This window comes from Caloenas nicobarica, chromosome 3 (assembly GCF_036013445.1).
Source record: "Caloenas nicobarica isolate bCalNic1 chromosome 3, bCalNic1.hap1, whole genome shotgun sequence".
Lineage (NCBI taxonomy): Eukaryota > Metazoa > Chordata > Aves > Columbiformes > Columbidae > Caloenas > Caloenas nicobarica.
Genome location: NC_088247.1, coordinates 67,757,278 through 67,770,052, shown reverse-complemented (window position 1 = coordinate 67,770,052; position 12,775 = coordinate 67,757,278). Strand labels below are relative to the sequence as shown.

Here is a 12,775-nt window from a genome sequence, read left to right as displayed (position 1 = left end):
ATACTTAATAAATCAAGATTATCTTGGTACATATCATGGTGATTTCTTACAAGAACATTGAAATTGTAATAGATACTCTAACGAAACTTGGCTAGTTGTCATTAGGGGCAAAGATGATTGTACTAAGTTGTAACTTTTACATTCTCCAAGTTAAGGAAATATCTGGAGTTTAAAAAAGTATACGTTAATGTCTTGTCTTAAAAATTTAGTAATAAATCTATTGGAGAAATCTAATTTGTGCTGAAAATTGTGTACATTAGGAAAACTTAGCAACTCATTTTTCTGTTTGGGGTCATGGCACATCTATTTAGCTTCTTTCCCACCTTATGGTTTTATTTAAGACAGAATTGGTCTGGCTTAGTCTTAATAAACGTCTTGCCAGTAGGAGTCAGGGTACATTTTTTACCTTATGCACTCCTTGAAGTGCCCACATTAATCTATTCTACTTCTTGGAAATAGCATAATGTACTAAAACAGCCCTAGAGTCCTCCTGGAAATGAGACTCTTTTTCCAGGGTGTCGGCTGCTCAGCACAGCAGCCCACCAGGTATTTGGCCTTGCCCTTGAATACACTTATGAAATAGCTGTTACTAACTCAAATCTCCCCATGCCTAAAAGGTTTCAAGCATAAAATGCAGCTTTTGGTTTCATGTTCCAAATGAGAGGCATAAATCTTAACAAGCCAAGTGGAAACGGTCTGCTTTTCACATGAAGGTAGCTAAATGATCTGTTTTCATCTTCCGACCTGTTCTGTGTCATGTGCAGATATGCAGCGACAGTAGCTCTCCACCTGTTTAATAGATCATAGAGGCTGTGTGGGAGTAAATCTGAACCACATTACACTAAGATGTGGGTTTCTAGTGAGAATATAGTTCTCATTTTAATTGTCTTTCTACTCTTTTTAGAAAGGAGTAGTAGAGTGCAATTATAAATCTGACCTAGGGGTTAGCAGAAACACTATGTATTTATTGGGATGATTAGCAGCAGGTGTACTGGGCTGAATATATGCAATTTTAAGTGCTTTAAAAAGTTACTAATATTAGAATTATTTCTTTAGGTCTCTGAAATATGTAAAGAAAATCTGACACTAAAAGACCAAGTTGCTGCTCTTCAAGAAGCAACCGATGTCCATGAGATGGAGTCCAAAGCTAGCAGAGAAACTATCATGAGGCTTGTTTCAGAAGTGAGCAAGGAGCAGAAAAAGGCAGCAGGATACTATCAAAACATGGAAAAACTTAGTAAGGTACCTAATTACATGATGTGTATGATTGTGTAGTATTCAAATGCTTTCCTGAAATTTCAAATTACCTTTCAATAGGAGTTGTATGAGGAAAAATGTTTCTGAAAGAATTTTGGTGATTAGGGTCTTTCCTAAAAAAGACATTTTTCTAAGGTTATTCTCAACTTTTTGAAAGCTTGAGAATATCTGGAGGCTAAGAAATACTATTATTTAAAATAGGTCTGATTTAGATTTGATGTCTTCCAATGATGCTTGCAAATTTATATTTTTGCTTTCTTTATATTGTTGTGGCCTTTGCTGTGCTTGCACAAACAGATAAATAAACAGACATTTTTTAAAGCAGTGCAAACATAGAGAGTTAATGAGTATATCTGAGGCACAAACATGGAACAATGGAAAAATGCTCTTTTAAAGAATACTGATGTGATATTGCAAGTTTCCTGAGCATTCTCCTACTCAGTTTCTTTAAAAATTCTAAGAACGAATTGAAAGAAACTGATAGGACACTATTCTTTTGGAACTGAAAGTGTCTTGGCTTCCAGACTCCCTATATTATCTTGTTTCAATATCTCATAAACTTGTATTTCGTAACTGTAAATATTCAACTGACTCATACCCAAAAAGTTGTAGGCAGTAGGAGAACTCTTGCAGGAAAGCACAGTTTTGCTGTGGGGAGTCCATAGAGGAAATCCATGCAGCAGGAATGATGCTGAAATGAGAAACGTAAGTTAACTTCTAGGTCAAGTATTTACAAAATTCACCTAGGTATGGTTTGGAAAAGGTTGTGATTTAAGGATTTAATTGCTCCAAGAGAACTCACTGTTAAGAGTTTTTGTACATTACCAAAGATGGACAAGCAAAGTGAGCTTCTGTAGCAGTTTTCCTTTGTACTTTGAGCAATAACTGTGGAAAGGGAGCAGTTTACTAAAACCATAATGAAATTTCCTGCAGGTACTAGAGCAGTGTGGTTAAAGTTGGTGGCTAGGAATAAGAAAAAATGAGAAGAAACTTAGACTTTTAAATATGTAGCTGATCTGTGTGTGACTGACTTTGTAGAAGTTTTTAACAGAAAAGCAAGCTTGTGCAAGTAAGTTTGCAAATGTAATAGAACATTTTCCCCACCTCCCTGGCATTACTTTTTTCCTGAAGAGAAGATCACCACCATACACTTTAAAGGATAAAGTGTTCTGATTTGGTTGCAGGCTAAATACTTAGGACATGAGAAATAGCTGACAGCATGCTCTGGAGAAGAAAGAATTTGTTGTAGGGAAGATAAATGTTAAGTACCACAAGGGTCATAAATTTTACTTACTGCTGAAAATACTTCTCACCAAGCTTTGTAAAATTTTCTAAAACTTAAGTGAGACTGAGAGAGAACCTGTACCAAAACTTCAACAGGTCCTTTTTGAGAACATTTTTTTCTCATACTTCACTTCCAACACAGGAGTGTGAGTAAGGGCAGAGTGTAGGTTGCTCGCTAATTAAGCCATAATCAGGTGTTTTAAACCAATATGAGGACTTATTTGTAACTTGTTTTGCAAGTCTGCTCTGACTGCCAAAACATTTCCAAAGTTGATCTAGTTGTATGAAAAATATTTTCCTATGATTATTGTGCAGATGCCAAATACATAATTTATTTAACCTATTTTATAGGAATGTCTTGCAAAATTATTAGCATTGCCTTTCAAATTAAGGGTTTGCCATCAGGGCTTACCTAGAGGTCACAGATGCCTGCAGATTCTGTTAAGAAGGTTTTGTGTTCACGAAAGCATATTAAGACATTCATTTACATAAGTAAAAAACCAAAAATGCTTTATATGCACACATCTAAAGGAGGATGTATGGCATCCTCTGTTCCCTTGACGGGTGTCTTATTAGGCTATGGGAAAGGCATCAGTGTTAAAAAGTTGGTTTGACTTTGTCATATACTTTGCTGTGCAGTTTAAATAAGCACATGAACCGAGTTGCACGTGCGACGTGTTTCCCTGTGAAAGTGACAAGTGGAAATCCATAGCATTCCTGCACCAGACAAAACGCACACATACAGCGGCTCGTTCCTGGACTGTTTTGTGAGCTTTGATGAGCGGAATTGCCTGTAGCAGAGTTTACCCAGCACAGACTGAGCACGAGTGACTCTTGCCTGTGTTTGCCTGAAGTTCCCAGGGCCAAACATATTGGCTGTTTTCTGTATTACAGGTTGAGATGGTGGCCCATTTCCCCTGGTTTTCTCTCAGAATTCTTCCCGAGTCTCTAAGAGGCCATCAGACAGTTCTGTCAGTCTCCGCCAGCAAAGCTCAGCCATGGCACTATTCCCTGCCTCCTCTCTGAATCACTGCTGGTGTTTCTTGCTGGGTAGCTCTTCACTCCTGCTTCTCGCTTGGGATTTCTCTGAACTCCCTCTCTTGACCAGGTGCCTTTCCTTGTGTCCCAGGAGGAGGCCGCTGTCTAATGATTGAGTAAACAGATCATAGATTCTGAAATTCTTGATGTACAAAATGAAAGCCAGCGTAGTTACATTCAAGCAATATTTTAGCAGGTTATAAGGTTAACATATGAGAGTAATTCAGAATGTTCTTTAGTATATTTGATACTTGAGTATTTGTTGCAGTTAGCTGGTTTTCATTTGAGCGGCATTAGCAAGTGAATGATAAGATTATCTGTTCCCCTCTTAGCCTCACTGCATCATATCAAACAGCAACCAAGAGAAACTAATATAATTTCAAAACTAATATAAGTAAAATAGCAAGCCATCAAGCTGTTTTTGTTGACTTTTCTTTAAGAATTCTGAGCTTCTCACATTTTTGACCGAATATTGTAAGAGCTTGCTTCTGGAATTCTGTAAATATTGTGCATACCTTTATTCTGGAAGTGCTGGATATCAGATTTGCATTTGATGCAAAACCATTTTTAAATGCTGCCCAGATTTCTAGACTGAGAATCAGAATACCTGTTCCTTCTTTCTGTATGCCCAGTGATTATTGATTATGATAATTGTAATTATAGAATTATGACATTCTTTGAGAATGTAGGTCTTTATAAAATGTCTTATTTGCTCTAACCAAGTTTCTTCCTAGTATTTAATAAATTCCTATATGATATTTGTTTAAGGTATGGAAGAATATGCATATATTCTTCTTCCAGATGAATTAGCCTTTCATACAGCATTGCCATTGATGAACCACAAGAACTAGTAAACTGGCTTGTTCTTTTTCACATCTTTGCTGATGATTCAACCTGGAAATATTTGTGTTTCCCTCTGAAGTGTTAGTTTAAACATCTGTTTTGCAAAGTTGTGCACCATGCAATGTCTTTAAAGAACATATTTGAAATATAGTCAAGCAATTTTAATTAATGCTAATATATCTGCATACACTAGTGATGTAAAATTAACCATGAAAATACTCTTCAGTATTCAATACTGGCTTGTATTAAATTATGTTATTAATGAATAAAACTTATCTAAGTAGCAGATAATCAGTATAAATTTACCAAAATTGATTGTGTGAAATAATTAAATGCATAGTTAATTAAAATATAAACTTACTATTTAAGGAAGTTGTCTAAACTTGAGAAAAGTGCCTACATTTTGAATATACCCAAACACTTTGATTGGTTTTAAGGTATTTTTGCCCCAATAGATAAATAATGACTTTCTCAGTTAGAACCTGGATTTTTTTGCTGTTTATAGGATCTCATTAAGAAAGTACATATTAGGGACAGGTTTCAGCAGACATTACAAATATTTCCAGGTTGAATTATCAGAGAAGATGGGAGACAAGAGCAAGCTAATTTAGAGTCCTTGTGGTATAATAGTGATAACTGCAGATGCAGCTGGTGTAAGAATTCAACTGGAAGATAGCTTCATTCTCTTTTATACCTTATTATTACTGTTAATGTAATGTGTGGGATTTTTTTTTTTTCTATGTGTGTTTAATTGACCCAGTATGTTGAAAGCCTGATGCTGATTGAGGTACCAGTATTAATAATGATGATATAAGTTCAAATATCCTTCTCTGGTCTAAAAACTCTCTCATTTTATTTAACATAAATACTCTGCTCTTCAAAACAGATGAAAGCCCAAAATCCCAACGTTTCCTCTGGAACGGTAACAAGGGCATTGGTTAACACATGGCAGCTCCAAGATATAAAATGGAGCAGGTGGACTTGTGGTTGTGGCAGGGGTTGTAGAGTGATAGATTCTGGTGAAGGACAGCAATTATGTAGGGATCTGCTACATCAGGCCAAATACCTGTTGTGTGAGCTGTGAGAGTGGTCAGTAGCTTGAGTGTGAGCAAGCAGACGGAAATACTTTTGGCCACATATCCTCTGAGCTTCCATCAGTTTGGGGCTTTCTGATTCAAAGATTGCATCTCTCTGTTAACAGCTCCTGTTATATGATATAGCATGAATGTTTCACATAAAATCTGAGGAAAGCCCTTTAGAAGATGGCCCTGTCATTGTTACTGAATTTTGACCAAAAATAGAGGATGTAATTAAAAGCTCCAGAAAACTGAGTTTGAACACCTGAATCACTTTGGAGTAAGTAGTGTTCACTCAGATATTCTACAGAAATTCAAAGTTGAAACACATTCATTATTAGTATGTGATTGACACTTAAAACTGCCTCAGAAACAATGGCTAATTTGATTAGTATCCACTTTTAAAAATATGATTATTGGATGAAATGACAGACCAACAGACCTTATATGTGTATAGGACATGCTAGTTGAAATATTGAGAAATGTGAAAAAATACAGTATATTAAGGAAGAGTTATCACTGCTTTTAGAAAATGCATTGTAAATACTGAGATCAACAGAGTGAGGATATGTATTTATGTATATTATTACTTAAAAGATCTTATCCCTTCTTGATCCTCTCTTTCATTTGTCTGCCTCTTTAATGTGTTCATACCTCCTTCACTTCATTCTGCAGTGTTAAATACAGCTCTTTTAGCCATTCCTTACAAATGAGTCACTCTCTTTCTCCACTTAAAAGACAGGAGTAATTTTCCCCACCTGTTGCAGGTCGAGCTCGTTCTCTGTGAATGCAGCTGACCTGATGTTGAACACAGGATTTCTCCTGAGGGAAGCCTTGCCACTGTCTTGTGCAGAGGTCTGAGTGCTCCTACATCCTTGTGCAGGTGGGGTGCCAGCAGGTGAGTGTGGGTAGGCTGTGTCCTGGCCTCAGTGAGAGTCACTTTAAGTGCAACACTGTGCTGTATGAGCCCTTTTGCTCTGGCCTCAGGTAGTTTAAGAACCTTTGGTGGTGCTTTCTACATCTGCAGGTGAGCATGGCCATGGTAGATCTGCTACACCTCTTGTGTCTAACCATCAGTCATTGACACGGTCCGCCCTGGGTAAATCCACCCAACGTCTAATTCTGTTTTCTTTGAACATCAATTTCCGTAATTATTCCCATATTTAAAATTTCTTGTATGTCAGTGTTGGGCAGCTTTTTTGAGCCTACGACCTACATACTGAAACCTTCATATAATTCAGAGCCATGGGACGTTAGCCATAGATGTCGAGGAGTCAAAGAGAAACTACGAGCTGCTGCAGTTCTATCCTTTCAGTCTTCTGGTGTGGAAATTGTTTTATTTGCCTGCACTGATCAGTTAGGCTCTTAGGGGTTTGCTTGTGCTTGGGATACCACCTTCATGTGTCACAGTCCCTAAATTTCCAGATACTGTTCAGCATTCAGGCTGACCTTGCTGAAGCTAGCCAGTGTAAATGCTCTCCATTCAAGAGAGGTTTCAGTGAAGATTGTTCAGAATTTTAATGTTTTGAGTTTTACAGCTTTTCATTCTGTAAATTGGTTGGGTTTTGTAGTTGTGTGTGTTGGGATCTTTTTTGTTTTGTTTGTTTGGTTTTGTGGGGGGGGGTTTGGGCATCAACAAGCTTGCAGTTCTTTATTTTATACCTTGATCTTTTCTTTCAACTGTGTGTGTTTGCAGACGTTCACAGTTTGAAACAAGATTGTAACTAGGGAAGCTCCTTGGTACTGGCAAACTACTTTTGCACTGCCTTTCTGAAAGGAAAAATACACACTGCTGAAAACTGTAATTGAAATAAAACTCTTTCTTTGCTGTAATTACCATAATGTAATTTTGAACATAGGTGGGAATTTTCTATTAATAGGACTTTTTAGAATAAAAAAGAGAAAATGGCAAGGAATCACGCCAACATTTGTTTCCGAGAGAGTTCTACAATTACTTTGGAAAGGGGTAGCAACAAATAATTTCCTAAATGAAAGGGTTTGTTTTGGTTTGTTTTCATTTATGTGTTCATATGTCTGCCCTTTTGAAGCTATTCTAAAATGTTAGTATTTTTAGTATTGTATATTTATATTTCATTGCCATGGGTGCCTTCCAAACTCTTTTTTTTAATCCATCCTCACTGTTGATCTACATAAATACTCCTTGATTGGCATGTATTCCATTAATACAAATTACTTACTGTGCTACACAGCAAGCACATGTAGACCCTGAGAGACTTGAGTGTTCACAGCTGTTCCAGGAACAATTCTTTAACTCCAAAGTCCATAATCTTAGTTGATATCAATCCACTTACAAAGCCTCTACTAACCAACTGAAACTTTCAGAGAAATTCACTCACTCTCTATAAATATGTCACTCTCTGGCATAATTTTGTGTCTTGTGTAAAGTAATTTTCTTTCCCAAATTTTCCTATCAATCAGATAATACCCTAAGGAATGAAAACTTAGTCTTTGCTATACTTTCAGTTGGTCTCACTGCAAATTTTATTCTTGTGTATGAATGTGTAAGCACACTTAATGTTGGTATTGTGGGGAAAAGAAAGAGGTTCACAAGATGACTGAAGCAGATAGTTGTCAGTTGTCAGCTCTGTGGAAAGAAACAGCTCTTCATTGACTTTCTTTTATTCCTCTGGCAAATTCAACCTTATGTTAATAAGGATTTTGCTTTCTTCAGAAGATGACATAGCTCAGAATAATGCCCTTTTTGAATTTTTTTCTGAGTGCTTCACAATTTAAGGATTTCTTCTTTGAGGTGAAATTGGTATTCAAGCATTTGTACCTTCTCTTATGCTGTCTTAACATCATAATTTTTTTTTTTGTTTGGTCCCTCACTCCCCATTTCTGTGTATAAATAATCTCAGGACTTTTTGCCACACTCAGGTAAGCGGGTCTTGGAGATCACCTCTAATTCTGCTCTTAACAGTATATTCAGAGAGTTTGTGTATTCTTGTGGTCAGGCAGTTGGAATAGATGATCATTGTAAGTCTCTTCCAACTGAAAATAGTCTATTCTTTCTGGTCTGTGGTGTAGTACTTTTGCTTTATTTGTGTTACGTCTTGTTCACTGTTTGTTTTCCAAGTCATATTATCTGAATGAAAAAATAAGATATCAATAGTTTTACAATTAAAAAAATGTTTCTGGTTTAGCTGCAGATTTTATTCATGTATTACTTCTTGCAGGCCATTGCAAGAGGTTAGTCTGTAGTGTGGCTGCAGCAGGCTCTGGGCTTTCATTAACTTCAGTGGGAGTTCTCCTATGGAGCCTGGATGTTGAGCGTATATGAGCAATATGAGTCCTAATATCTCCGTCTGCAGTACCTGCTTCTGAGTCATTCCCTGCATTGTGTGTGGAGAGGAGGAGGGGCTATGACAAGTTTCAAAGGCCTGGTTTAATCTTTCATGTATTTTAGGATCTTGACATTGCTATAATAAGGAGACAGAGTTTGGAGATGGAGATCAGAAACCTCCAGGATAAACTGACTGCTAACCAGAAAGATCTGGACGCCTCCAAGCAGGAACTGCACAATCTGAAGAAATCTGCCAGTGAGCTGGATGGAAGTTTGAAGAGCAGCAGAGAGGAGGCCAGGACTGCTCAGAGCTCTTTAGTGACTTTTAAAGAGCAAATTGCTGCCCTACTCGGCAGAAGATCTGAAATAGTTAAACCTTCTGAGAAGGCTATTTTGGAGAGGATCCAGGAAATAAATTGCAAAGAAGAGAGTAAAGAAATAGTAAGTCAGCAAATACTCCACTCACCCAATGTGTGCATTTATTCTTTTTGGATCCTTTTTCATTTTATTCATCTGTTAGAGTGTTAGTTTGTTCTGCTCAGGTTTTGAAATTACAGAAACCTTTTGTTTTCCATTCATTTGATATAATAGGTGAAAAGCACCTATGTTTTATTAAGTAGGAAGAGGTCAGAAATGAAATTAATAATAGATGCTGTTAACAAGAAGAGACATGGAATGGTCCTTCAGTTAAGACACTGAAATTTCGTTGCAGTGCCACTTAGCGAACATCAAAAATGGCTGCATGGTCACTATGATTTAGCGGAACATGTGAACAGGTGTGGATGTGCTGCTACAATAGTGACTTCAAGGACTGACCTGTTTATCAAAGCAGATATAGTTGATGAGTTGCCTCAGGTAACTTTTTTCCCTCCAATACTCTAAACCTGCACCTAAAAAGAAAAAAGTATTTTTACACTTAAACACTATTGAAACTGTAACTGTTCACCATGCAGGAGAAGGGCAATAGGAAGGCAGCTGGGAATTCTGATGCTCTGGCTGGAGGTGTTTTGGCTGGTGGTGTTTGCAAAAATGTGTTTGCATGTACAGGTAGGGAAGGGACAGCTCAGGAGGAAGGTGAGCCAGAATACAGTCTGACCACTGTCAGTATCCCGACATTGCACTGAAGTTTCTCACTTGCTTACATGGGCATATACTAATTTTATCAGTGCGGACTACTATATAATTTAAAGCTGCACACTAAATCAAAAGCTGTTTTAACTGAGCCACTGAAAAACAACTTCCATGTGCTTGTCAGATTTTAAGATTCTAGCATCTCCTGCTGAGGTGATAGGTTGATTTTGTTGTTCTGTTGTGTTTTGTTTGGTTGGTTTTTTTAATATTAGCAAATGGTTTTGTATCCTGTCCAAGATTAGAAATAACTCTTGAATATATCCCTGTGCATTTTGATTAAATATTTCGTTAAAAAACCCACAAAACAGCTCCCTTATACATTAGTTTGAGAGTCAGTATGCCAAATTTCAATGAAAACAAGGATTGTGAAAATTATTAACATTTGAAAGTGATCCACTGAAGTGGAAGTGTAGCAGCAACCTTTTAATATAGAAGCTCTTTACAGTTTTGCTGTATGTCATGTAGTATTGTTTCCATAAGCAAAATGCTTTCAGATTGAAGTTTAATGAGAATTTTACATGCATGTGTGTTCGCATTATTTGGTGTTTTGGTGTGCAGTACAGTCTGTTGAGATGTTGATTATTTTGAGAACTGCTGAGAAAGGGAAATTTAAGTTGATTGGTAGCTATTGAGTAAAAAGGTTTTGCTCCTGGGAATGCTTTTAGGTGACCTGCTGCTTTTGCAAGACTCAGTTGTGGTAAAGGCCATTTGTGTACTACATTGAGCAGCCATTGGACTCTTTGTGGATATACATCAATGCATGCATAGTGTGTGCTACGTATTTCAGTTCTTATTGTTCCTGATTTTATTCCTTAATATTAGCTTTACTTGCTGGGTTGCGCACTTGATCATCCTGCAGACAGGGAGCATTCAGGAAGATTCAAACTTGGTCTCTATTTTGTTGCAGATATGAACTTTTCCAGTGGCTTGAGAGGAATGTTACTGTTTTTCCAAGTAGCAGTGTTGCTTGGAGAAGTCATGTTCTGTTACAGTGAACTGTAAAATATACAATAATCAACTTTTTTTTTTTTTCTGAATAGACATATTTATTCTTATTTTAGAGGTAAAGAAACTGAAGTTCAGGAAAATGGGTAGTTTTCCGTAACAGTGTTAATTTATTTAGGTGCTATGCTCTAACCTCTCTCTCTCTCTCTCCCTCTCCCTTGCCCCAAGACAGACCTATTGACTTTTGCAATGTAAAATAACTCCCTTTTAAATGTTTTTGGGGGTCTGAGGATGGAGACAATTTTTTTTCAGTATTATTGCTATAAAAATTAAATACATGTGCTAAAAGGAAACATTTATTACTAAGACAGAACCTATATCAGCTCCAGTTTGCCGCTGCCTAAATCTGTGCTTTGGAAATAAGATACTGGTCTTATAGTTGTCAGATTTTGTTGGTTTATAGAGTAGAGGAGCTCTGACAGGTATGTTTAGCATAGCATTCTGCCTCTGCTAGCAAATACAGCAATTGTCTGCTATACTTCTAGCAATACTCCTCCAAAATGCTAGTCCTTTATAAAAAAAAAAAAAACAACCCAAACCCAAAAAACCAAACAGCTTGTGGCTCAGTTTCCTGAACCATAAATATTAGCTTTAAATTTAATATTGCTTGGTGAATTTGGTCATTGTAGTTGAACGAGGAAATGCAGATCCCTGTTTGCTAAGTATTTTAAGTCATGAAGCTTTAATATTTTACTGCTATGACTCATTTGGAAAAAAACATTTGCATTGCCCCAAAGTGAATAATGTTATGAAAGCAGCGCTGGCATCTATTCTCGGAAGAGTTTCTACATTAAGATTAGGGGCTTTGAAATAACAAAGCTAAAATGCCAATATTATGCACCTATGCATCTGTTTCTAGTAGAACAAAGACTTTTCATCAAAAAGAAGTTTTACAGTTTTTCTTGCTGCAAATCAGAATTAAAAAAGCATTTTCTAAGGTTCCATTTGTAAGGAATATACATGTTGGTATATATGTGTTGATCAGATTCCTATTGCACGTCTGGGTGAATTTCCAGGATTTTGATGTAACGTTGGTGCTAGGATATGTATACTTGCTAGCAGTCAATCAAGAAAAATGTTAATTGTCTAGAGCTAGAATTTCTAACAGACATTTCAGTAAACTGTCCAACCTTCAGAAAAAAGACCCAGAAAAGTGAGTCGTTGAACTTCTTGGCAGGTAAATTAGCCCGTAGTGTTGCTGGTGCCCAATCTAGCTTGTTTCAAAACAGCCTGTGTGTCTGCGATCCAGCAGCAATGCCAGGACAGTGACTTATGAATCCAGCAGTCGATCGCCTTGCTGCTGGAAATTCAAACTGTGCTAATGAATGTGCTAATGTGTAGTGGGAGGAGGAATACCATTAGGTCTTTCCTTTCCCTGAGTAAAGATTGTTTCAATTATGTCGAGACATTGCTGTAAGCAACTTACCTTTGCAAGCTGGATTAGTGGGATCAGGAAAAGGCAGTGCAAGAATGTGGGAGAAAGAGGACCCTCCCTGTCTGAGCATTTTGATGCCTTCCCTAAACAGGTTTTGGTTTTTCAAGTTTACATCACCACTGCAGCTCCTCTAGGAGTTCTGTATACAGTAGATGAACTGGCAAAAGGTTCATCATTACATCCAAGCCCGGTCAGCTGTGTCTGGCTTACTTCTGCATATACACCTGTCAAATAGAGCTGTAAAAAGTCTAAATTTTAAAGGGTTTGTGAGAAAATTATTCACTGCAACTGCTATAGTCAGATTTTCTGTGAAATCTCAAATGCTCTTGCAGATTATGTCTCCTGGTTAGTCTGATTTTGGTATCTGAAGGGCATCTGAGTTAGTCTGTATACTAGCATTTA

General features: G+C 37.1%; 1 protein-coding gene across 3 annotated transcripts in view; it reads left to right on the top strand.

Annotated features, from left to right (window-relative positions):
- ARMT1 (acidic residue methyltransferase 1) overlaps window positions 1-12,775 on the top strand; it is a 52,944-nt gene that overhangs the window by 27,091 nt on the left and 13,078 nt on the right. For all 3 annotated transcript variants that reach the window (XM_065632998.1, XM_065632999.1, XM_065633000.1), the window contains 2 exons: window positions 1,057-1,242; window positions 8,926-9,243. In XM_065632998.1, the coding sequence (XP_065489070.1) occupies window positions 1,057-1,242; window positions 8,926-9,243 (504 nt within the window). The remainder of the gene's footprint in view (window positions 1-1,056; window positions 1,243-8,925; window positions 9,244-12,775) is intronic.